The sequence below is a fragment of the Cherax quadricarinatus genome, chromosome 39, assembly GCF_038502225.1.
Source record: "Cherax quadricarinatus isolate ZL_2023a chromosome 39, ASM3850222v1, whole genome shotgun sequence".
Lineage (NCBI taxonomy): Eukaryota > Metazoa > Arthropoda > Malacostraca > Decapoda > Parastacidae > Cherax > Cherax quadricarinatus.
The window spans coordinates 4,708,743-4,733,304 of NC_091330.1; the positions used below are offsets into that span (position 1 = coordinate 4,708,743).

The 24,562-nt window shown below is 42.9% G+C and overlaps 1 protein-coding gene across 3 annotated transcripts in view; it reads left to right on the plus strand.

Moving 5' to 3' along the window:
• LOC128696289 (protein deadpan-like) overlaps positions 1-6,509 on the plus strand; it is a 78,686-nt gene extending 72,177 nt beyond the window's left edge. For all 3 annotated transcript variants that reach the window (XM_070092296.1, XM_053787465.2, XM_053787464.2), the window contains 2 exons: positions 1,236-1,399; positions 3,272-6,509. In XM_070092296.1, coding sequence (XP_069948397.1) covers positions 1,236-1,399; positions 3,272-4,718 — 1,611 coding nt within the window. In that variant the 3' untranslated portion in view covers positions 4,719-6,509. The remainder of the gene's footprint in view (positions 1-1,235; positions 1,400-3,271) is intronic.
• The last annotated feature ends 18,053 nt before the right edge of the window (positions 6,510-24,562 follow it).

Consider the following 24,562-nt stretch of genomic DNA (forward strand, 5'->3'; position numbering starts at 1 on the left):
CCACTATCACTACCACCAACACTACCACACCTAGCACCAACATTATCACCACACCTAGCACCACCATCACTAACACCACTCTGTCACAACTTCCACCACTATTACCACCTCCACTGCTGTCACAAACACTACCACAGCTACCTCTATCATCGCTGTCACTACCATCAACACTACCACAGCTACCACCAACACTACTATTACTATCACCAACACTACTATTACTATCACCAACACTACTATTACTATCACCAACACTACTATTACTACTCCCAACACTACGTCATCTACCACCACAACTACCACTGCTACCACTTTCACTATTATCAGCGTTACCACAATCACTACCAGTATCACTATCACCAACACTACCACAAACACCACTATCTCCTACACTACCACAACTGCCACCACCACCACTATCAAGAACACTACCACAACCATCACACCCACCACCATTAGAAAAAACACTTCCTAATGACCCTCACGGGAAGCCTGCTTCCTTGATCACATTCTCTAAAGCAGCCACTCAGAGCTTGCTAACGTAGTTATCGCTTCAGGGCTTGCTAGTTGTCACTCGAGGGCTTGCTAGTCGTCACTTGAGGGCTTGCTAGTTGTCACTCAAGGGCTTGCTAGTTGTCACTCGAGGACTTTCTAGTCGTCACTCGAAGGTTTACTAGTCGTCACTCGAGGGTTTACTAGTCGTTACTCCTTGCTGCTCTCTTATTAAATGACGTAATAATTGAACAGAGTGAATATAAAACAGTTTATTTTAACGTTGAATAACGTTCAATGCAAGGAGTCTAGAGGAGATTCGATCCTTCGTCTCCTAACTGCGGCTTGCTCTCCAGCCAGTCAGTTTGTTAACCTGTTGGCTCTGCTGGAACGAAACGTTTGAGGCTGCCGTAGATGCTGACCCTTAATGGAACACTTGACCATATCCACATTACCTTACTGAAGTTTCCCAGCTTAGGCTGACTGACACATTTCAACACCATGAATGTGACCCAACCTGCATGATGGAGTATGGCAGGGGAAACAAAGCTAGCTTTTATTCCCACTGTGTAGCTATCATGTAGAAGTAGCATCACACTGCTGGTGTATCCAGTTTTGCTAAATAAAAATGATCTTGATATATTATTTTGCCCTGTTTTTAGTTTTAATAATATCTTAGTTATCGTTTAATATCTTAATAAGGTCACGTTTTTTCTTGTACTAACGTTGAGTACGTCCTTCAGCCGGCGCGGCACAGCAAGCTGGAGAAGGCAGATATCCTGGAGATGACGGTGAAGCATCTTCAAGCAGTGCAGCGGCAGCAGCTGGCCCTCGCTGTCGCCCACGACCCAGCTGTTCTCACCAAGTTCCGCAGTGGCTTCACCGAGTGTGCCCAGGAGGTCACTAGGTGAGCATAGAGCCCAGGGACACAGGTGAACCCTTGCAGAGGTGAGAGGAAGGGAATAGGGGATGTCAGAAGTGAAGACTAGAGTACAAGTTAAGTTAAAGATGAAAGGAAGGGCACAGGTGAAGTTAGAGATAATGAGAAGGGCATGAGCAAGGTTAGAGGTGAATGGATAGACAGGCGAACTGATACAAGGGTAGAGCTGGGTTCATACACAAGAAAAGGAAAGAGATGGTTTAGCTCAATACGAATCCTTCAAGGGGATGTCTTTATTCTGGCGACGCATCGAGACAACTCTTTCATTCTTCCCATCCTCAGGTATAGCGTTTACGCAAAAAATGTAAATAATCTAATGCGCAGAACTCATAGACGATCGAGTACAAACCCTTACAACTTATTATCATTGTTGTTGTTGTTGTTTTCATGGGGAAACGCTAAATCTGTAATGGTATTACGAAATCGGATGTAAACAGGTTTGACCCGAAGATAGGGATTGGAGATAGCTGCAGAAATAATTAACGTATAGAATTCGGGAGTAAATTTAAGTGTTGAAGGGGAAAGTGTTGAGAAACCATAGTGGTGGAGAAGATATTTGTGTATATCTTAAAAGCTCAAACAGAAACAGCCCAAACAAAGGACGCGAGGAAGAGATGTTTAGAAAGATAAGTCACAGAAATAACAAAAAAAGGCACAATACCGTGACTGGAACGATACACAAATAACCCGCACATAGAAGAGAGGAGCTTACGACGACGTTTCGGTCCGACTTGGACCATTTACAAAGTCACACTAACGAGAAGTAGAACAGGACGGGTATATACAGGCAGGAAGAGGTAGTAGTGGTGGTGGTAGTAGTAGTAGTAGTAGTAGTAGTAGTAGTAGTAGTAGTGGGGAATAAGGTCAACTCGGACCCAAACGTCGTCGTAAGCTCCTCTCTTCTATGTGCGGGTTATTTGGTAAGTCACAATACCGTGGTTGATACGTAAGACACGTGTGCAACACCGAGTAACTGTATCATCAAAGTAGATATCGAGGTATGGCACATGTGTCTTATCAACTTGTCGTCACTGTATATTATTAATATAATAACACCGTTTGAGGTAATACCGTAGTCTACATACACGAAGGGTGTTCCGGGGGTTAATGTCCCTGAGGCCCGGGACCTGACCAAGCCTCAGAGGTGGAACACTTTATAAATAACACAAACATGTAGGAAAGGAACTTTTAAACGACATTGTGAGATGAGTTTGTATCGAGTTTCCTTTTCTCAGTGTAGGTTATCTCTGAGAGAAAGACTCGCAAGAGGAAGACGTAAGAGACAAGAAATAATTTGTGAAGTGTCTGGATGCTGGTAATAATTCTAGAGAGCATACACACTGGAAGACTTAAACCTGGGAATATTGACAGTGATTCTACAACTGACGTGTTTGTCGAAATAATCGAAGTTTGCCTCATTTGGTGTTTGTCTTTGTTATTTTCCATTGTTGTTGTGTTGGTCAGTAACTGCCCGAGGCTTCTAGCACCAGAAAAAGTCGTGTGGGGTATGTTTTCCTTTTTTTATGTATTTTATATGCATATATTAAGACTGTCAATTTTATTTTAATGAGTTTTGGATTGTTCATTGTCATGTCTGACTGCATAAAAATCCTGATAATTAAACAGTGTAATAATTATTATAATTGTTATTGTATTCACCGGGAAGCATTAAACCCTTAGGGATCGGCTAATATGTATATATATATATATATATATATATATATATATATATATATATATATATATATATATATATATATATATATATATTGTGTGTGTGAGTGTGTGTGTGGGGCAGAAACTGTAATTTGATGTAATTAACTACTAATCTACCAATAGGTACGTGTCAAGAATCGAGGGAGTGGACACAGCTGTTCGTCAGCGCCTTATGCAGCACCTGGGACAGTGTGTGTCTGGGTTGACTGCCATGACTCCCATGTCCTTCACTGCAATGGCTGGGTTGCCGATGCCTCTAGCCCACCTGCAGGGTAACGCCATGCACCCAGCACCTCCCCCAACACTTCACCAGAACCCCGGCGACATCAACAACAATCAGGCGAGGCTGATACATGGTCTCGTGGCAGCGAGACTTGCTGCTGCTGGGGACGCCGCTGGAGCAGCTCTTCTTCTTCATGGTGGGCTCTCTCTTCTTGCTCGCGCTGCACCACATGCACCAACAGCAACACAACCTACAGCACCTTCACTTCAAGGAACACCCACGGGTCCTTCGCCCCAGAATATAGCACAACCGTCCCAAGTACTTCAGCCGCAAGTAGTGAAGATAAACGATGGTGCCTCTTCATCCGGTGAACGCCCATTGCGACCCTCTGCATTTACGGCTGTGCGACGGGCGTCATCGCCTCTCAGAACACAGCATGATATACATACTCGCGCACCAGACACACACACTTCTACCCAGACGCAGCAGGTTGTGGCTCCGACAGCTAGAAGATATATAGGACCTCCTGAGACTCATCAAGAGACCGTGGTCCGGGCGCAAGTGGCCGTTCAGCCAGTAAACTTAACGATGTCTGCTCCCCAAGATGCTGATCTTCGTGCACCTCTGGACTATTCCTTCAGAAAGAGGTCTTTGACAAGACCAACGCCTACCCACCCCGCATCTCTGTCTACGACCACACATGCTAACCTCTCACACACCGAGGTCAAACACAGCTCATCCACACACTTAACACCTTCGCCATATCCTCCTGGCCTCATGCTTGCTAACAAATATCAAGTAACGCAAAGCTCACATTTGTCGCAGACATTAACCAATAAGAGGCCTTTAGAAGAGCAAGACAACTCTTGTGCTTGTCCACCAAAAATAATGAAAACAGAATACTCTTCTTCAGTGGGTCCATCCATCCCACTGCGCCTTACACCTCCTGGGCAGTCTTTAGACTCTTCACAAACATCTCCACACCTGACTCCTACCTCGCAACCACAAACATCTCCTTTGCACCTGACTCCTCCTACACATTCACACACATCTCCCTTACACTTGACTCCTACCTCACATACGTCCTCACATTCTCAAACATCTCCCTCATACCCAACGCCTCCATCACACACATCTCCCTCACACGTGGCCCCACCTTCGCACATATCTCCTTCAAATATGACTCCTCCTCCGTCACTGACATCCTTACACTCACACGCGTCTCCGGAGACGTCGCCGACTTCGCCAACGACGCCAAAAAAGGAGATGGCGTTGGACAATGCGTCTCCTGACAGACCCTCCACCTCCGCCACTCAGGAAGAAAAGGACATGTGGCGCCCTTGGTGACCTGCAACGACCACAAAGTAGCTGTCCCATCTTTTTAAGTCTTAAGTTAAGCACTACACCTGTGGGAGGGGGTGTCATTTAGCGCGAGTGGTAGAGGCTCAATCCTCCGTCCGCTAATCGCGGCGTAGTCTCTGACAAGTGAGGTCATTCAGTGACCGATAGTTGTTCATACAGAACCGGTAACTTGTTGCCATGCAAGGTTATGATCGTCCGAGGGTAGAACTAAAGGCCATTGCCATTTTACTACAACAAAAAAGGACTTGATCCTCCGTCCGCTAATCGCGGCTTAGTCTCTGATTAGTGAAGCTGACCAGGGAGAGTAATTTGCCAGGGACAGTAGCTGGCCAGGGACAGTAGCTGTCCCACATCCTGGTGAGGATTCTTTTATGACGAAGTCTTGTTATGAAGAATTACCTGGAGTCTACCTAGAGGTTATTCCGGGGGATCAACGCCCCCGCGGCCCGGTCCACGACCAGTTAAGAAAGTTGCAAATTTTCAGTTATATCCCGGTGGTTCTTCATGCAGAACCCGGTAACGTTTAGTCATGCAAGGTTATGTTCGTCCATCTGTAGATCTTAAGGCCAGTATCACTTTACTACTGCATACAAACTATATAAAATAAAAAATCACAATACCGCGGATGTAACAATATGCAAATAACCCTCACTTAGGAGAGGGAACTTACGACGACGTTTCTGTCCCTCTTGAACCATTATCAGGTTGTAACTTCAAAATGGCCCAGGAGGGACCGAAGCGTCGTCAAAATTTTCCTCCCCTAAGTACGAGATATTTGTATAGAGAAATTATTATGTTTAAATATAGCCTTCTGATTAGCTGGACTTGTGAGTCTTGGAGGTGGGAAGTACAATGTCTGTACTTTAAAGGAGGGGGTTGGGATACTGGCTGTTTGGAGTGACATCCAGATGGTGAAAGTGTTTCTTTTTTTTGGGTCACCCAGCCTCGGTGGGAGACGGCCAGCTTGTTAAAAAAAATATTTATCTGTTAGCCGGTCTTTCTCCAGTTGACAGTCATGTTCCAAGACCTCGCTGTCCCGATCTCAAAGACATTTATGTGTAATGTAGATCCCTGGCTGTCAGGGCCTCAGCTGACTTAGTGCAGTGGTAAAACTTGTTGGGATGTGTCGTTCAGTCCTGCGTGAAATGTTGTAATTAAGGATTGCCTTGTGAGTATGCGTTTCTCATCGTCTGTCGGCTTGCATCATCCGAAACTGTGCAGGCAATACCCACTCACCCACCAAAACTCACTCACCACCCACCAAAACCCACCCACCTACCACCACAAACACCCACTGCTAACAGCCGCCCATCCGTAACTACCCACCAACACTACTACTACCCCCACCACCAATAATAACACTACAACCACCATCAACTACACCACCAGTAGCACCACCAGCACCTCTACCTCCTGCCACCCCACTTGGAGAGTGTTCCAAGGGTCAACGCCCCCGAGGCCCAATCTCAAACCAAGTGGATGAAGGTCTGATCAACCAGGCTGTTACTGCTGGCCGCACGCAGTCCAAAGTAGGAACCACAGCCCGGCTGATCAGGAACTGTAGGAGCCAAAGAATGATTTCTATGTGTAGATTTGAGATCAGTCCTTCTAGGATTCTCCAGGTGAAAATTATGATGAATTTTCTTCGTCTTCACTTCAAGGAGTACAGGTCGAAGGATTTCAAATACCCCACTATCAACACCCCACTATCAACACCCCATCATCAACACCCCACTATCAACACCCCACTATCAACACCCCACTATCAACACCCCACTATCAACACCCCACTATCAACACCCCACTATCAACACCCCACTATCAACACCCCACTATCAACACCCCACTATCAACACCCCATAATCAACACCCCAAAATCAACACCCCACCATCAACACCCCAGTATCAACACCCCACTATCAACACCCCACTATCAACACCCCATCATCAACACCCCATCATCAACACCCCACTATCAACACCCCACTATCAACACCCCATCATCAACACCCCACTATCAACACCCCACTATCAACACCCCACCATCAACACCCCATAATCAACACCCCACTATCAACACCCCACTATCAACACCCCATCATCAACACCGCATCATCAACACCCCACTATCAACACCCCATCATCAACACCCCATCATCAACACCCCACTATCAACACCCCATCATCAACACCCCATCATCAACACCCCACTATCAACACCCCACTATCAACACCCCATCATCAACACCCCATCATCAACACCCCACTATCAACACCCCACTATCAACACCCCATCATCAACACCCCATCATCAACACCCCACTATCAACACCCCATCATCAACACCCCATCATCAACACCCCACTATCAACACCCCATCATCAACACCCCATCATCAACACCCCACTATCAACACCCCATCATCAACACCCCATCATCAACACCCCACTATCAACACCCCATCATCAACACCCCATCATCAACACCCCACTGTCAACACCCCATCATCAACACCCCACTGTCAACACCCCACCATCAACACCCCACTGTCAACACCCCACCATCAACACCCCACCATCAACACCCCACTGTCAACACCCCACCATCAACACCCCACTGTCAACACCCCACCATCAACACCCCACTGTCAACACCCCACCATCAACACCCCACTATCAACACCCCATCATCAACACCCCATCATCAACACCCCACTGTCAACACCCCATCATCAACACCCCACTGTCAGCACCCCACCATCAACACCCCACTGTCAACACCCCACCATCAACACCCCACTGTCAACACCCCACCATCAACACCCCACTGTCAACACCCCACCATCAACACCCCACTGTCAACACCCCACCATCAACACCCCATCATCAACACCCTACCATCGACACCCCATCATCAACACCCCATCATTAACACCCCACAATGAACACCCTACCATCAACACCCAGCCATCAACACCCTACCATCAACACCCAGCCATCAACACCCAGCCATCAACACCCAGCCATCAACACCCAGCCATCAACACCCAGCCATCCACACTCCTTCCACCACGACCACCCAAAAATCAACACCCCCCACCACACTCACCATACATTCACCACTACCATAAACAACACCACTAACACCCCCAACTCCATTACTTCACCCACACTACCCACTCCACTAACCCCTCTCCCCACCAAAATAAATCCCCACCGTCACCAACAACACGTTATCCCACCAAAATTCTCCGTTACTCTCCCTTCGTTATTGAACTTTGTTATTACTGTGTAAAACTGGGCTCACTAACGTCGAGTCTGTAACGTTACCCAATCCAATTTAACAGATGTTTTTGATCAAATTCCTCGTAAATCTGAAGTAAATGAAGAGATTTAGTATTGTTACGTCAAAAGACACAGGTACAGCTTTATCCCTGACCTGATAAAGCTCTCATTGGCTTGATAAAGCTCTCATTGGCCTGATAAAGCTCTCATTGGCCTGATAAAGCACAACGTTGACAAAACAAAAGCTTGCTCATTACCTATGTCTTTTCCGTATCACAGAATATATTCCATAAGCTTTATCGTAAGAATGTGTCCGAACTTTACATGCAGCCATTCAATTTTTTTTTCCTTTCGACACAACGTCTTGTAGACGCCAAATTTTTAGATAGAGATTACAGGAAAATACATAAGCACAAGCAGGACGATACCTAGAACACAAGAACCACCTCATGTAAACAGTGAATATTTGTCAAGTACAGTACAATAATAACTTATTAATGTGGTGTTCACTGTATTGCCTCTTAGTGATGCAGTGTTATAACTGTGCTTAAGGTTACAGTGTTATTACGACTGTGTTCTAGATTTCAAAGAAATTAGATTTATTTTAGTTTAATACAGTACCATATATGCCAAAAAAAAAATATTTATAAAAATACCAAAATAGATAAGCTATTAAAGCCAAAAAATATATATATAGTTTATATTGAGTATATTTTTTAAGGAGCAGGACAGTGAATTTTTTTTTTACCGACACTGTCTGTCTGTCTGTCTCTGTCTCTGTCTGTCTCTCTGTCTGTCTCTCTCTCTGTCTCTCTCTCTGTCTCTGTCTCTCTCTCTGTCTCTCTCTCTGTCTGTCTGTCTCTCTCTCTCTCTCTCTCTCTCTCTCTCTCTCTCTCTCTCTCTTCCCCAGACGAAGTGTCTATCGGTAAGTGCCTTTGATATCTGGTAACACACACACACACACACACACACACACACACACACACACACACACACACACACACACACACACAAAGAATAAAAGATATTTGTGTAACGAACGTTTAGGCATCTTTTCACGAAACGTTTCGCCCTTTTTCGAAACACTCGTTAACACTGGATCCAGGGCGAAAAGGTCATAGAAAAAAGGTCACAGAAAAAAAAGGTCAACCTAACCTAATGTGACCTTTTTTGTGTTGGCAAGATTTGCGTTTTCAAACACTATTTTCGATTGTTGATATCTGATGTTGTCATTATACGGAGTGTTGTCATTATACGGAATGTTGTCCTTATACGAAGTGTTGTCATTATATGGAGTGTTATTATATGGAGTGTTGTCATTATACGGAATGTTCTCATTATACGAAGTGTTCTCATATGGAGTGTGGTCATTATATGCAGTGTTGTCATTGTATGGAGTGTTGTCATTATATGCAGTGTTGTCATTATACGGAGTGTTGTCATTATACTGAGTGTTCTCATTATAGAGAGTGCTATCATTATACGGAGTGTTGTCATTATACTGAGTGTTCTCATTATATGGAGTGCTATCATTATACGGAGTGTTATTATATGGAGTGTTGTCATTATATGCAGCGTTGTCATTATATGGAGTGTTGTCATTATACAGAGTGTTGTCATTATACAGTGTTGTCATTATATGGAGTGTGATCATTATATGGAGTGTTGTCATCATACGGAGTGTTGTCATTATATGTCGTCATATGGAGTGTTGTCATTATACGGAGTGTCATATGGAATGCTCTCATTATATGGAGTGTTATCATTATACGGAGTGTTGTAATTATACGGAATGTTGTCATTATACGGAGTGTTGTCATTATATGGAGTGTTGGCATTGTATCAAGTGTTGTCATTATATGGAGTGTTCTCATTATATCATGTTGCCAAACCTGATGCTGTGGATATGAAGATATGAGCCAGCAGGCCTACTGCAGTGCTCCTTCCTTCTTGAGAGAGTTACTTTGACTTGTAAGAAAGTGTATTCAGGTATACACAAATACAGTTACATAGATTATCATACATAGCAGCATGTGTGTAGAGAACCTAGGATAGGTGTGTGTGTGTGTGTGTGTGTGTGTGTGTGTGTGTGTGTGTACTCACCTAATTGTACTCGCCTAATTGTGGTTGCAGGGGTCGAGACACAGCTCCTGGCCCCGCCAGTTCAGTGATCGCTACTAGGTCCTCTATCTGTTTCCAGAGCTTTGTCATACGTCGTCTTAAAGCTATGTATGGTTCCTGCCTCCACTACATCACTTGTTAGGCTATTCCACTTCCTGACGACGACTCTGTGACTGAAGAAATACTTTCTAACATCCCTATGACTCGTCTGAGTCTTCAGCTTCCAATTGTGACCCCCTTGTTTCTGTGTCCCCTCTCTGGAACAACCTGTCTCTGTCTACCTTATCTATTCCACGCAGTATTTCGTATATCGTTATCATGTCTCCCTTGACCCGCCTGTCCTCCAATGTCATCAGTCCTATTTCCCTCAACCTTTCTTCGTAGGACATACCCCTGAGCACCGGAACTAGCCTTGTTGCAAACCTTTGCACTTTCTCTAATTTCTTGACGTGTTTGCCCAGGTGTGGGTTCCAAACTGGAGCTGCATACTCCAGTATGGGCCTGATGTACAGTGTAGTGTCTTGAACGATTCCTTACTAAGGTATCGAACGCTATTCTCAGGTTTGCCAGGCGCCCGTATGCTGCAGCAGTTATCTGGTTGATGTGTGCCTCCGGAGACATGCTCGGTGTTATGGTCACCCCAAGATCTTTCTCCTTGAGCGAGGTTTGCAGTCCTTGGCCACCTAGTCTATACTCTGTCTGCAGTCTTCTTTGCCCTTCTCCGATCTTCATGACTTTGCACTTGGCAGGGTTAAATTCAAGAAGCCAGTTGTTGGACCAGGTGTCCAGCCTGTCCAGGTCTCTTTGAAGTCCTGCCTGGTTCTCATCTGATTTCATTCTCCTCATTAACTTCACATCATCTGCGAACAGGGACACCTTCCATCATGTCATTCACGTATACTAGAAATAGCACTGGTCCTAGGACCGACCCCTGTGGGACCCCGCTCGTCACAGGTGCCCACTGTGATACCTCATCCCGTACCATGACTCGTTGTTGCCTCCCTGTCAGGTATTCTCTGATCCATTGCAGTGCCCTTCCTGTTATACGCACCTGATCCTCTAGTTTCTGCACTAGTCTCCTGTGAGGAACTGTGTCGAAGGCCTTCTTGCAGTCCAAGAAAATGCAATCAACCCACCCCTCTCTCTCTCATGTCGCACTTCTGTAACTTTGTCATAAAATTTCAGAAGGTTTGTGACACAGGATTTGCCTTCCATGAATCCGTGCTGGTTATCGTTTATAATCTTGTTCCGTTCCAGGTGCTCCACCACTCTCCTCCTGATATTCTTCTCCATGACTTTACATACTATACAGGTCAGTGGCACTGGTCTGTAATTTAGTGCCTCTTTTCTGTCTCCTTTTTTAAAAATGGGAACTACATTTGCGGTTTTCCACACCTCAGGTAGTTGCCCAGTTTCAAGGGATGTGTTGAAGATTGTGGTTAATGGCACACACAGTATATCTGCTGTGTGTGTGTTTGTGTTTGTGTGTGTGTGTGTGTGTGTGTGTGTGTGTGTGTGTGTGTGTGTGTGTGTGTGTGTGTGTTTGTGTGTGTGTGTGTGTGTGTGGTGTGTGTGTGTGTGTGTGTGTGTGTGTGTGTGTGTGTGTGTGTGTGTGCGCATGTATGCGTGCGCTTGTGTGCCAAGTATCTCAATCAAGTGCCAAATTAATACGCTTCTCAGTGTCTTTGCCCTCTGGCACTAACCTGAAGAACAGCAGTGTGCCAGACAGTGCTTTCTTTACGATTGCATTCAGTTATAAATTATTATATTTATTATTTTGTTTCCATGAAGCGCTAAGCCCGTGTGGGCCATTTAGCACAAGAAGTGCTGGAGGATCGATCCTTCGTCCAGGCTTCCCCGTCAAGTCACTGATGAAAAAATCTATGACACCTCATGCGAAATATCTTATATGTTGTAGAATTGAATGTTGCATATGAGTGTGTAAGTGTGGTAGAAGAGGGTGAGAGTGAAGCGGGTGAGAGCGAAGTGGGTGAGAGCGAAGCGGGTGAGAGCGAAGCGGGTGAGAGTGAAGCGGGTGAGAGCGAAGCGGGTGAGAGCGAAGCGGGTGAGAGCGAAGCGGGTGAGAGTGAAGCGGGTGAGAGTGAAGCGGGTGTGGGGGATCAAGATCGGGTGAGTGTAGTACGAGTGTCTTCGTTATTTATATAAGAGAAGCGGAGTTGATATCTTTGTGTCTCTCCTCTTATGAAAGATTTTCGTAATTTCTGTGATATCTTATAAGGAAGAAATAGACTATAAAGTGTAAGACGGTGTTTCATTGACTTTTTTTCTTACCATATCATCCCTCAAGGGAGGTTCCTTGACGCTGGTGAGGGGCTCTTGATCTAGGGAATTGGATCTGTGCTCCGGTTCCCTGAATTGAGCCTGAATACCTTCCATCCCCCCACATGTGCTGTATAATCCTACGGGTTTAGCGCTCCCCATGATTATAATTATAATCTTACCATATCAACGTATACGATGAATGATTATTTTTGTATAGACATTTTGATCTTAAATTTTATTGCTAGATTATACAGATTATAGATTATAGCTTAGCGTCACGAAGCAGTTCGTGACGCTTAGCCTATTACTCCCTGCTGGTGAGGGCTCATGGTCCAAGGAAATGGAGTTTCTCTTCCTTTTCAAGGATCAAACATGGTAATCCTATCACTCTCCAGAAGCTGTACGGCTTTTGATACAAAGAATTGAACCTGATCTCCCACTGAAGCATACCTGATTGCCTATCATTGCTACTGGCGCTGTATGACCACTGTTGTATCAGACATTTTAAAAAGAATTACATGAACATGTAAAAAATAGTTCCCAAAGCAGTTACATGAATATTAAGTATTTACGATTTTTATTGGAATAAAGTCTTGTATGAATATTAAGTGAGGCGTCCAGTGGCTCGATTGGCAACGCACTCGCCTCACTGAGTGTCCGTGATTCAATTCCCGGTACCGGTGAAAACGTTGGTTATGTTTCCTTGCACCTGCTGTTCCTGTTCACCCCTCGAGGGAGGTTCCCTGATGCTGGTGAGGGGCTCTTGATCTAGGGAATTTTATCTGTTCTCCAGTTCCCTGAATTTAGCCTGAATACCTTCCACCCTCCTCACATGCGCTGTATAATCCTACAGGTTTAGTGCTCCCCATGATTATAATAATAATGTCCCTGTTCATCTAGCAGTAAGCAGGTACCTGTGTGTTAGTCGACTGGTGCGGGTCGCATCCTGGGGGACAAAATTAAGGACCCCAATGGAAATAAGACAGTCCCCGACGACACACCAACTTTCTTTAGTTTTCCTGGGTGGTTAACAAGAATTCGTTTTTCCTTTTCCACTACAACTTTTTCTTTCTCTCTTGGTCCCGTCCCTGTCCCCGTCATCTAAATATACTGGCTCCCTCACTCTTTTGTGTTAGTGCGACTTTGTAAATGGTTCAAGTCGGACCGGAACGTCGTCGTAAGCTTGTCTCTCCTATTTTCGGGTTATTTAAGTAAGTTTATTCATACATAACAGCATATGTGTAGATTACCTAGGATAACCCAAAAAAGTGTCAGTCAAAGTGAGTCGCATCCTGAGGTCTAAGTAAGTAAGTTTATTCAGGTATACACAAATACAGTTACATAGAATTATCATACATAGCAGCATATGTGTAGAGAACCTGGGATAACCCAAAAAAGTCAGACAGAGTGACTTATTTCCATTGGGGTCCTTTTACCTTATTATTATAATATAAAGGTTATAATATTTTCTTATTATTCTACAATGAAGATAACATCTTATTATCATACTAAAAAGACTATCTACTACACCAAGGTCATTAAGACTATCTACAATACGAGGGTCATTACTAGGAATAAGGTAAAATTTACACGTATGTTAGCTAAAAAATAGAAAATCATTCCCCTCCCTTTCTGTAGCTACATTCATCAGACACCTTTTGGCACTCTTCTTGAACTGGTTCATGCTATGACTGGCTTTGACATGTGCGGGCAGTCTGTTCCATTCCTTTATTGCTGTACAATAAAAGGTGTTTGAAGCCTGGCCAATGACTGTGGGTACTACAAAGTTGTGCTCTCTCCCCCTAGTACTATGATTGCTTTGGTTCCCAACCTTGACAAAATTGACAGCAAGATATTCTGGACATTGTTTGTGAGCAATTTTATAAACATGATTTAGCTTCAGTTGTTTTACTCTGTCTTCAACATTCAGCATATCCAACTGCTGTAATTCATCCTGGCCTACATGTTCTCTTGGTCCCAGCCCCAGGATGAATCTTACGATTTTGTTCTGGGTGATTTGCAGTCTATCTTTCAGTTTTTTTGTCAAGGCAGAGTACCAAGAAGAGCAAGCGTAATCCATATGGCATTGTATAAGGGCTAGACATAGGGTCCTGCGAGCCTCAGTAGGTAGACACTGTGCTTGTCTATACAGGAACTTCAGTCTGGCATTCGCTTTCTTTACTACACTGTTCCCTATCAATTCTCCTGACATGCATGGGTCAAAGGGGATTCCCAAATATTTTACTGATGAAACCAAAGTGATGGGCTCCCCATTACATTGAACATTAAAATTATTTACCCTTCTCAGTTTATGTTTCGTGCCAAAGAGAATGGCTTCAGTTTTCCCTAGGTGTAATGATAGTTTGTTGTCTACTAACCATTTGCTGCAGGACTCCAGTTCCAGTGTTAAAACATTAGCAATATCTTGTGGGTCTTTACCTGACACTAACAGAGCACTGTCATCTGCATACAGTAGGAGTTTGCACTTGACACTGATAGGCATATCATTGACATAACATAAGAATAATAAGGGACCCAGAATACTACCTTGGGGAACTCCACATGTTATCGGCAGGGGTTCTGATTCTGTTTTGTTGATTTTGACTATTTGTCTCCTGTTGCTAAGGTAGGACTTAAACCAGTCTACAGAACCTATACCGATAGCTTGAAGTTTATTACATAATATATTGTGGTTGACAGTATCGAAGGCCTTTTGCAGGTCTAAGGTTACCATACCTATGAGGTTCCCCTTTGACATTTCAGTTCTCAGGTAATCCATCAGATTAATAAGGGAGGTGTCGGTTGAGTAGGATCTTCTAAAGCCCGATTGATAGCTATGGAGAATGTTGTTGTCATTAAGGTACTTAACTACTTGAGAATACACCGCCCTCTCTAGAATTTTAGATATTATACTGAGTATACTAACAGGCCTATAGTTGCTTACATCAGACCTACTATTTTTCTTGAAGATAGGAGTAACTCTGGCCTCCTTGAACCCCTCCGGTACGGTATTAGTGGTGATTGATAGATTTATTATGTGAGCAATAGGGATTGACAGTTCAGAAGCACCATCTTTTAGGAACTTAGACGGGATGTTATCAGGGCCTGTGCTCTTAGTTGGGTTTAACCTGCTTAGTTCTTTTTGAATAAAGTCATGAGATACACTTACTAGTTGACAACTGTTTGGGGTTACCCCTTTATTGGTATAGTATGTTTGAAACTTATCAGAGTCTGTGTTAAAGGTATTTGATGCAGCTGGTAGTTTACTTACTAGTGTTGATGCAACAGATGTGTAGTATGAATTAAAGCAATTTGCCACCTTAGATGTTTCGTGGCATACCTCATTATCGATAGTGAGTACTATGTTAGACCTATCTACTGGCTTATGGCTATACCCCAACTGTTTTAGTTGTTGCCAGAGCTTTCTGGGGTTATGCTTATACTCTTCAATTTTTGAGCAGTAGTGCTTTGCCTTTGCTCCTTTTATAAGTCTCTGTACTCTGTTCCTCACCCTTTGGAATTCATTTAGTGCTGCAATATCCTGTCTGTTTGCTTTAAATCTTTTTAGCAGCTGGTCTCTGAATTTCATATTATCTAATATCTCAGTATTCATCCAGGGTTCAGTTCTTCGTTTAATCCTAACCTCTTTAACTGGTGCAATATTATCAAGGATGGTAGTGAACATTGTTTTGAATTTTTCCCAGGCATCGTTTACGTCCGTGCAACTTGTTATCTCTGTCCAGTCACAATTGTGTAGCCTATTTACCAGTGTTTCTTTACTGTAGTTTCTAGTTGACCTCATTTTTATTGTCCTGTGTAGGCCTATCCTATCCCTAGTGATTTTCCTGGTGCAGTAAATGATGAAATGATCACTAAGACCTGTGGTAATGACGCCTGACTGACTAATGTTCTCAGAGCGGTTACAAAGTATGTGGTCAATTAGGGTGGCTGAGAACTGTGTGATCCGGGTTGGAGTATTAATTAGTTGAGTGTAACTATTTAATCCTAGAATTTGCTTATACCTTTTGCATAGCCCGTTATTTTGCTGCTGAAAACAGATATTGAAGTCGCCCAGTATTATTGTCTCGCAATTGTTTTCAACTCCGGACAAGACTCTGGAAAAGTCTTCTAAGAACTGGTCCTGGGTAGGAGGGCGGTAACTAGTTCCTACTAAGATGGGTTTGGTCTTAGGAAGCAGCACTTCAAACCATAGAATCTCCAGTTTATTGTTATTTAAATCAGGTCTTGGGTTGTAAGCTAAGTCATTTCTAATGTAGGCACATACTCCACCACCCTTTCTGTTCCTATCTAAGCGTTTTATATTGTAACCATCTATTTTGACCTCGTCGTCAGTCACCGTATCATCCAACCAAGATTCAGAGATGGTTATAACTGCCGCCCTAATTTTGTTAGCTAGAATCCTAATCTCTGCCAATTTAGGAAGAAGTGATCTTGCATTGACATGAATAAAGTGAAGGCCTGTTTTCATAAAACAATCATAATCATCAATATATGGCAATGGGTCATTTGTATTAAAATTAGGTAAATCAATGTCATCACTGCTAAAGGGTAACTGTGCCAAAGTGCATTTGTTACACACAAAATGAATTCTGGCACCGTTGCTATAATTGTACATACATCCATCATGCACCCACCCCTTACACATTTTACATAAGGTGCCTTTTCTGTTTTTCATGCGTACTTTAGTACAGTGTATGCACCTGTTTGGTAGTGTTTGAGATAATAATGGCTGTATTGTCTCACATTGACCTATGTATGCATTACATATGGAGTTAAGGTTATCATTCCTAGCTACTAGACCGTCATTATCGCCGTCATTTATCTGTCTGTTTTGCCTCTGCACAATAGTTTGAGGTCCTGGATTAATTTGGATATCACCACTTAAGAGCGCTACAATAAGAGCTGTGTGCCACTGTTTTTGTTTGGGTATGCGGTGTTGCCATACCTTGCGGCGATAGTGATATTTACTTTTCTGGTAGGATGGCAACTGTTGGGCTTTTACTGTCCAGGGCGCTGTTACTCCATTCACCTTTTCCAGCCCCCATGACTGATTTCTTTCTTCATGGAATTGAAGAAGAAATATAAATATAATTATGGCAGCCTGTACCCCCCTAATGCCTGCCATTTTCACTCTTCGCTCTTTTACTCATATACAATAATATTTATTTCTCTTTTCCAGTCCCTAGTACACTTAGTATCTGCTTTAGCAATCACCACTGAATTACTAGTAAAATTTCCTCTTCAAAACCCTCTTCACTGCTCACTTTTCCCTTAACTTCACAAAACCCTTACAGTTAACCCCTTATTACACACTCCCCTTCCCATCTCACTTCACAGTCTGGCTTCACCAATTAACTTCTAACTCCTTTCCATTCTGGTAGATCAGAAAGGTTTAATCCATGGTTTTATCCTTCCAAATCCCCCTCAATTCCATTTATCGGGGGTTGTGTGGTGTTGTTGTCTCCTGACCTGTTCTGCTGACTCAGCCATTTTTAAAACACTGAGGGGAGTAACGCCACCTACAACCTGACTTTCCTTGAGTTTATAGATATATTTGGCGTTTTCTGCTATAATTCTCTCACTGTACACTGGTCAGCTGAATATAGGTCAGCTACTAAAACATTAACCTTGACTGTTTAACTATTCACTTCTTTCTCACGACTGGCACTGAGGGATATCCGACCTATAACCTTGGAGTTTTGTACTGTTGATTTGACGATGTCTCCTGTGTTTCCCTCTCGTTAGCACTGGTACAGGTGATATGATGGTGGTACAGATATGATGCTACTGTCAACAGATGAACGTCAGTAAAGATGAGAATTTCACTTCGCTAGTTGTACGTCTGGCAGTAGCGGCTGTTTGGATGCCGGTCAGCCATGTTTAAATGCTCAATTCTTTCCCTCGTTTGGCACTGAAGAAAAAAGTCCTACAGACCTGTCATTTCCTTGGAGATTTAGTTGATCAGGTTTTCTGCCATGTTGTCTTCCCGTTAAACACTGGTGCAGTTGATATGGAGGTCAGTTATTTCATTGTAGTGGAAAACGTCTCATGTCTGGTTCACGTCTGGCAGCAGGTCTGGTACTTGAATGCCGGTCCCTCTTTTGTCATATTTAGTCCATTTCGTTGTCGTCACCGTCAGTTTTTATGTCACTATAGGTTCCTTGCATGTTGTTGCAGCAGTACTTGCAAATTTGGCCATCACTGGAGTTCGGATAGGCCCAGGGGACGGCAAGATATAGGAGCAGCCTTGTTGACACAAAGTAAGTTTATTTAGGCACAGGTACACGTAAGTATAATTATCATACATAGTGTAATTTCCTTTGGGGTCCTTGTAATATCTTATTTAAACCATAAAATTAAGAACAACTAAGTAACTCAGCTGTGTTAATATGCTGCAGTCGGACCGAAACGTCGTCATAAGTTCCATTCACCTATGTGCGGGTTATTTGTGTATTGTTCCAGTCACAATGTTGTGCCCTGTTATTCGTTATGTTCACAAAGTTACAAATTGTACTCTTCTTCCCTACTCGTAGTGGTCCTGGAAACACTGCGAGAGAAATGATGTTCTTCCTTCACTTCATCTCTACGTTAGTTACCATTTAACTTAAGCTTTGAACTGGGTGATATTGCTGGTTTTAATGTGGTAAGATATGGCACTCAACTGGGCTTTCCGTGGTTAGTTCACTGTCGCCATAGGCCTGCTCACAGACTGGGCCGTGGGGGCGTTGACCCCCGGAACTCTCTCCAGGTAAAACTCTAGGTAAACAGGTAGTACGTACTTAACTAGCCATTGTCGGTGTGGGGTCTCGCCATTCCTTGAGTATATCGTTTATTTTAGTCACTAAGCCAGAAAATGGTTACCTAACACAATAGAGAATGATGTAAGGGTCATCACTCTTACTGATTATAGATAATACACTAATAATAGATATTTAGGTATCTGTATTGCTATATCCATATCCACCTGCATGAAAATTTATATCCATTCTGTTATACGGAATTCAAATCTACGCAGCACATTCTAAATGAGGCCTTGTCAGCGATGTACTGAGTTGTGATGTAACGCTGGGATGTCTAAGGAACTGATAAGTAAGAAACATGTGCAACAGTTAGGTATCTTCGGAATAAAGATACTTAACTACTCCACATGTGCCTTATCAACTTGTTGGCATCGTGTACCATTATCATATTCACGTCTAAGGAATTAAACATGTTACATATGGGTAACTTTATTTCGCCAGCCACCACTTTTTTCGATTCAATACAGAGATAGTATACGAAATCAGTAGAAAATGAGGTCATCAGTCCCTCATCTTGCAGCCAGAGTTCATAATCCTTGTCATGATTTCTATGACTTATACCTCCTGACGAACTTAAGCAGTCTAGCAGGTTTATTTCAAGCTTTCAAACAATACTCCATTGAAACCATACCACGGGCGGGATTTTTACCCGCGGTCAGAGAGTCTCAAGTGGCCAACGCGACGGTCTGGAGTTTTGAGACTCTCTGACCGCGGGTTCAAATCCCACCCGTGGTATGGTTTGCTTGCAATCGTGTCATTACGATTTCGTGAGTCAATACTCCATTGGCTTCAGACCCTAGTAATCAGTACTCCCCCAGTTTGATACACTTATGCGTTGTCTGCTAAGAGTCTCTTTTTTTTCCAGTATTTGTCATCTGTTTTGATGTTAAGGGGAAACATTCTTAATTTTGTACAATATTTCCTTGTTTACGTAGTTAATATAAATTACGAATAGCAAGGGACCCAAAATTTATCCCAGGGAACACCATATGTGACTGGTCACTATTCTGATGCCATCCCACTGTTGGGTATATGTGTATAGTATATATATAATGTCGTGTTTATAAGCCGAACTTTCAAAATAGGCCGAGCTCAAAAATTGGATTTCTCCAAATATTGTTAAGAGTGATAAAGAGTTACAAACCAGACTGTGATTGTAATGATTCTGGCAGTCGAAACGTCTTAATAATCCTAGCAGTCAATACGTCTTAATAATCTTAGCAGTCGATACGTCTTAATAATCTTAGCAAATCAAAAATCCTTAAGGAGCCTAGTAGTCGATGCGTCTTAATAATCTTAGCAATCAATACGTCTTAGTGATCATGGTAGAAAATACGTCTTAATTATCCTGGCAGTCGATACGTCTTAATGATCCTGGCAGTAGCTGCACCTTAATGATTTTGGTAGTCGATGTCTTAAGAATCCTGGTAATCGATACACCTTAATGCTCCTGGAGGTCGGATGGTCTTCAGCCTAAACACTATACCATGTCGAATTAGGAAGAGTAATGGAAAATTCACTCTCGACAAGTTGTGTGTGTGAGAGAGAGAGAGAGAGAGAGAGAGAGAGAGAGAGAGAGAGAGAGAGAGAGAGAGAGAGAGAGAGAGAGAGAGAGAGAGAGAGAGAGAAAGAGAGAAAAGCAATACCATTCACGAATTTGAATGCAACGTTATATTCGTTCTTGGTGTTAAATGCAGAATTGTCTTTAATGACCTTCGTTTGGTCGATGGTCATCTCTCGGTGTATTAAAGCTTAAGATTCTTTATTTCAGCATGATACAATGTTTGTACAGAGGTGGGTGACATTTAGGTGTGCATGCAGAAAGCCCCTTAGTATGCAGAGCATACTGTGTATCTCTGAGAGATACGTCTTTTAGTGTATATAAACTAAGAGATACACATCTTTTGGTGTATATACACTGAGAGATGCACACCTCTTGGTGTATATAAACTGAGAGATACACGTCTTTTAGTGTATATACACTGAGAGATACACATCTTTTGGTGTGTATACACTGAGAGATGCACACCTCTTGGTGTATATAAACTGAGAGATACACGTCTTTTCGTGTATATACACTGAGAGATACACATCTCTTGGTATATATACACTGGGAGATACAGGCTTCTCCGTGTATTTGCACTGAAAGATAAACACCTCTCCGTGTATATACACTGAGAGATACACTCTTCTCGGTGTATATACCACCTGTTCCACTACCTACGTTCAGCGTTGCCTCCCTCACCACAGAAGCCGCCACCCGCTACAACTGATGAAGTTCCTCTGGCAGTTTTATGACCCTTGATGATCTCTTGATTGTCCCAAGACCCATGGCCGCAGGACCACACCGCATGCGGGACACCTTACACCACAACCACACCGTATGCATTATTTTCATACTCAAAGATTTCACCGCCTGCGGGACGCCCTACATCAGGATTACACCGCATGCGGGGCACACCTGTAGGTTACCTATTGTTTTCCTGTAGTCGTTTCCGGGCGTCACCACACCAGGCTGTTCATAGGTGCCAGAATGCACCTATGAGGCCATTTGGCTGTTCTGTCGATTGAATATCTAGGCTTCCTCTTTTATGAGGCTAATTGTCAGGGAGAAAAGAAAACGCATGAGAGGTAATTAAGAAATAGCTTTATAATTTTTGAGGACACATCTTTACACCCTTGACACACCTTTGATGAGTTTCGAAAGTTTTTCTACTCCCGGAACCGAGCCCCTGGGCCAGGCTTGTCTGGTGTTTTCCTGGTCAGCAAGGCTGTTGTTGCTGGGGGCCCCATCACAGCCTGGTTAATCTGGCACTTGGTGGACGTACTTATCCAGTTTTCTTTTGAAGATTTCTACACTTCTACACTTGTCCCAGCAATGTTTCTGATATCTTCCGGTGAAGAGTCTTGGCCCACGGATGCTGATACAGTGTTCTCTTATTGTGCTAACTGCGCCTCTGATTTTCAGTATGTTTATTTTACACTTCCTCCCTTATTTCTCACTCCAGTATGTTGTTAAGGCAGTGTGTAGATTTTGGGCATGACCGTAATTTACTTTCCACGTATATATTATCAAGTATCTCTTTCTCTCATCCGCTACTTGGAATACATATTTTGGACTTCGAGGCGTTTCTGATAATTGAAATGCTTGATTGACTCTATGCGGTCCGTAAATGATCCCTGTATCTGCCACAGCTCTGATACCTCTGACGGTCCTGTGCTCCTGTAAATAAACATTATCACTGGAATCGAAATTTACGAACAGAGAAAGGATTTTGATCCGGTGTTTCCTGCTCTCATAAAGACAAACGTTGCTAGTTCATTTTGGGGAAAAAGTATGTATTTGAAAAATTACTGTATTTATTCATTAAGTAACTGTATATATCCCAAAGTTTAAGTTGTGAGTGTACACTCCAAGTCCCACACTTGTATTATATATTATTTTTTCTTTCACGCATAATGAAAACCCTAAATTCACCCTTCACTCACGTCAGTCATAACCCTACCGTCATGTCGGCTATCACGTCAGTCATAATCCTACTGTCATGTCAGCTGTCACGTCATAACCCTACCATCATGTTAGCCATCCCGTCATTCATAACCCTGCCGTCATGTCATCACATCAACCATCACGACAGCCATAACCCTACCATCACGTCAGTCATCACCCGGTTATCACCCTGTCATCACCTTAACCATCGCCCTCTCCAGCCCTCAGATGTAATCTCCCGAGAATGATGTTGACAAAGTGACGTCACCAGTAAGCAATAGATCACATCCTGGGTATTGTGGTGCTTCCTGCAGTAGTACCAACGACCCGCACCTTAACCAAACCTGCAAAATAAACCAAATATCCACGATTTCCTACTTATCACAAGAATGTTAAGTTTACACAGTTCATGTAGCTTTTCTTTCACCGTAGAGGTGTTCGAGAAATATAGCTAATAACACAGAAAGGAGTAAATAAACAAGGGATTAGAGGAAAAAATCCCGAGATTGATCCATGAGGCTATTTGAATATTCTACTTTTCCTACTACCCCATCTTATATATATATATATATATATATATATATATATATATATATATATATATATATATATATATATATATATATATATATACTTTATTATGTAAATTAATACACACGTTTTAAAGGATACATTGATGGTATAAGGATGAGACAATTATGAAATATGAGAGGTGTTTTGGCAGGGCTGTGGCGGGTGACGGGAGGTGGCATCACTGGTCTGGCAGACCAAGAACAGCCTACGCTCTATCTGATCGATGGCTTTTATTTTACCAGGAAGAAGAGGAGACACCGTCGATGGCAGATAAGATGCTGCTACAATGTGAGAGAAAAGGCTTTAACACTTTTAATGTCGTTGAAATAGTTTTTGTTTCCCCCCATCCCCATATTCTCGTTTCGTTTGTCCTCTCCTTATTTTCTGCTCTTCTCCCATCCGCGTTTTTCTTCTTTTTTTTCTTCTCCTTCTTAGCCTTCTTCTTCTCCTTTTTTCTTCTTTTTTTTAATTTTACCTCCATTTTCCCTTTGCAATTACTTCATTTCTTCACGTTCATTTTCAGGTATCCACTCTGGTGTATTCTTACAGTGGTTACCCGACTATTTCCATGTTAATACACAGTCAGAGTTTTCTTGTGTTGTTTTGACAATGTCTCACCGGACCGACTCGAAAACTTCGAAGGACAAACTAATATAACTTATGATAGCGAGCTCTTCCAGGGCTCTTGATTCCTTGATCAGGGGAGCGATGAGGCGGCGCCAGTACCGGACTCAAGTGGCTGGACTGCGGCTCTAGTGGATCATATATGTAAATAAATCATGCAATGCGGGTTACGGAATTTTGTTGTGTAGACTTTTCGCCCACCAGGGGCTGTATCAACTGATAAAGTTTCTGGCGAACCACGAAACGTCTTCACAACGAAATACCGTAACTCGCATTGTGTTTTATTTACACAGTCTGTATACCTAACCATAGTGTTACCGTGGTGGACCATCGCTAAGGGATCACGGTCTTATCTGTGGTTTAACATGTACCGAATTATGATAACTGTGTGTATGTTTATTTTTGTAAGGCGAGTTATTAAGATATGGTTAATATTTTGGCATAAAATAAATACCTGAGATTGTACATTTGCCATATAACAGTAGCGTTTCAGGGAGGATTTTTCAACTTTCAGACGAATCTGTGAAAACTTATGTACAAAAGTATCGTTTGATGTTTATGGTAATCTCAACCCACTCCCACACTCTCCCAGCTCTGGATCGGTAGGGAGGGGAAAGTAGTGGGGAAGGGGAT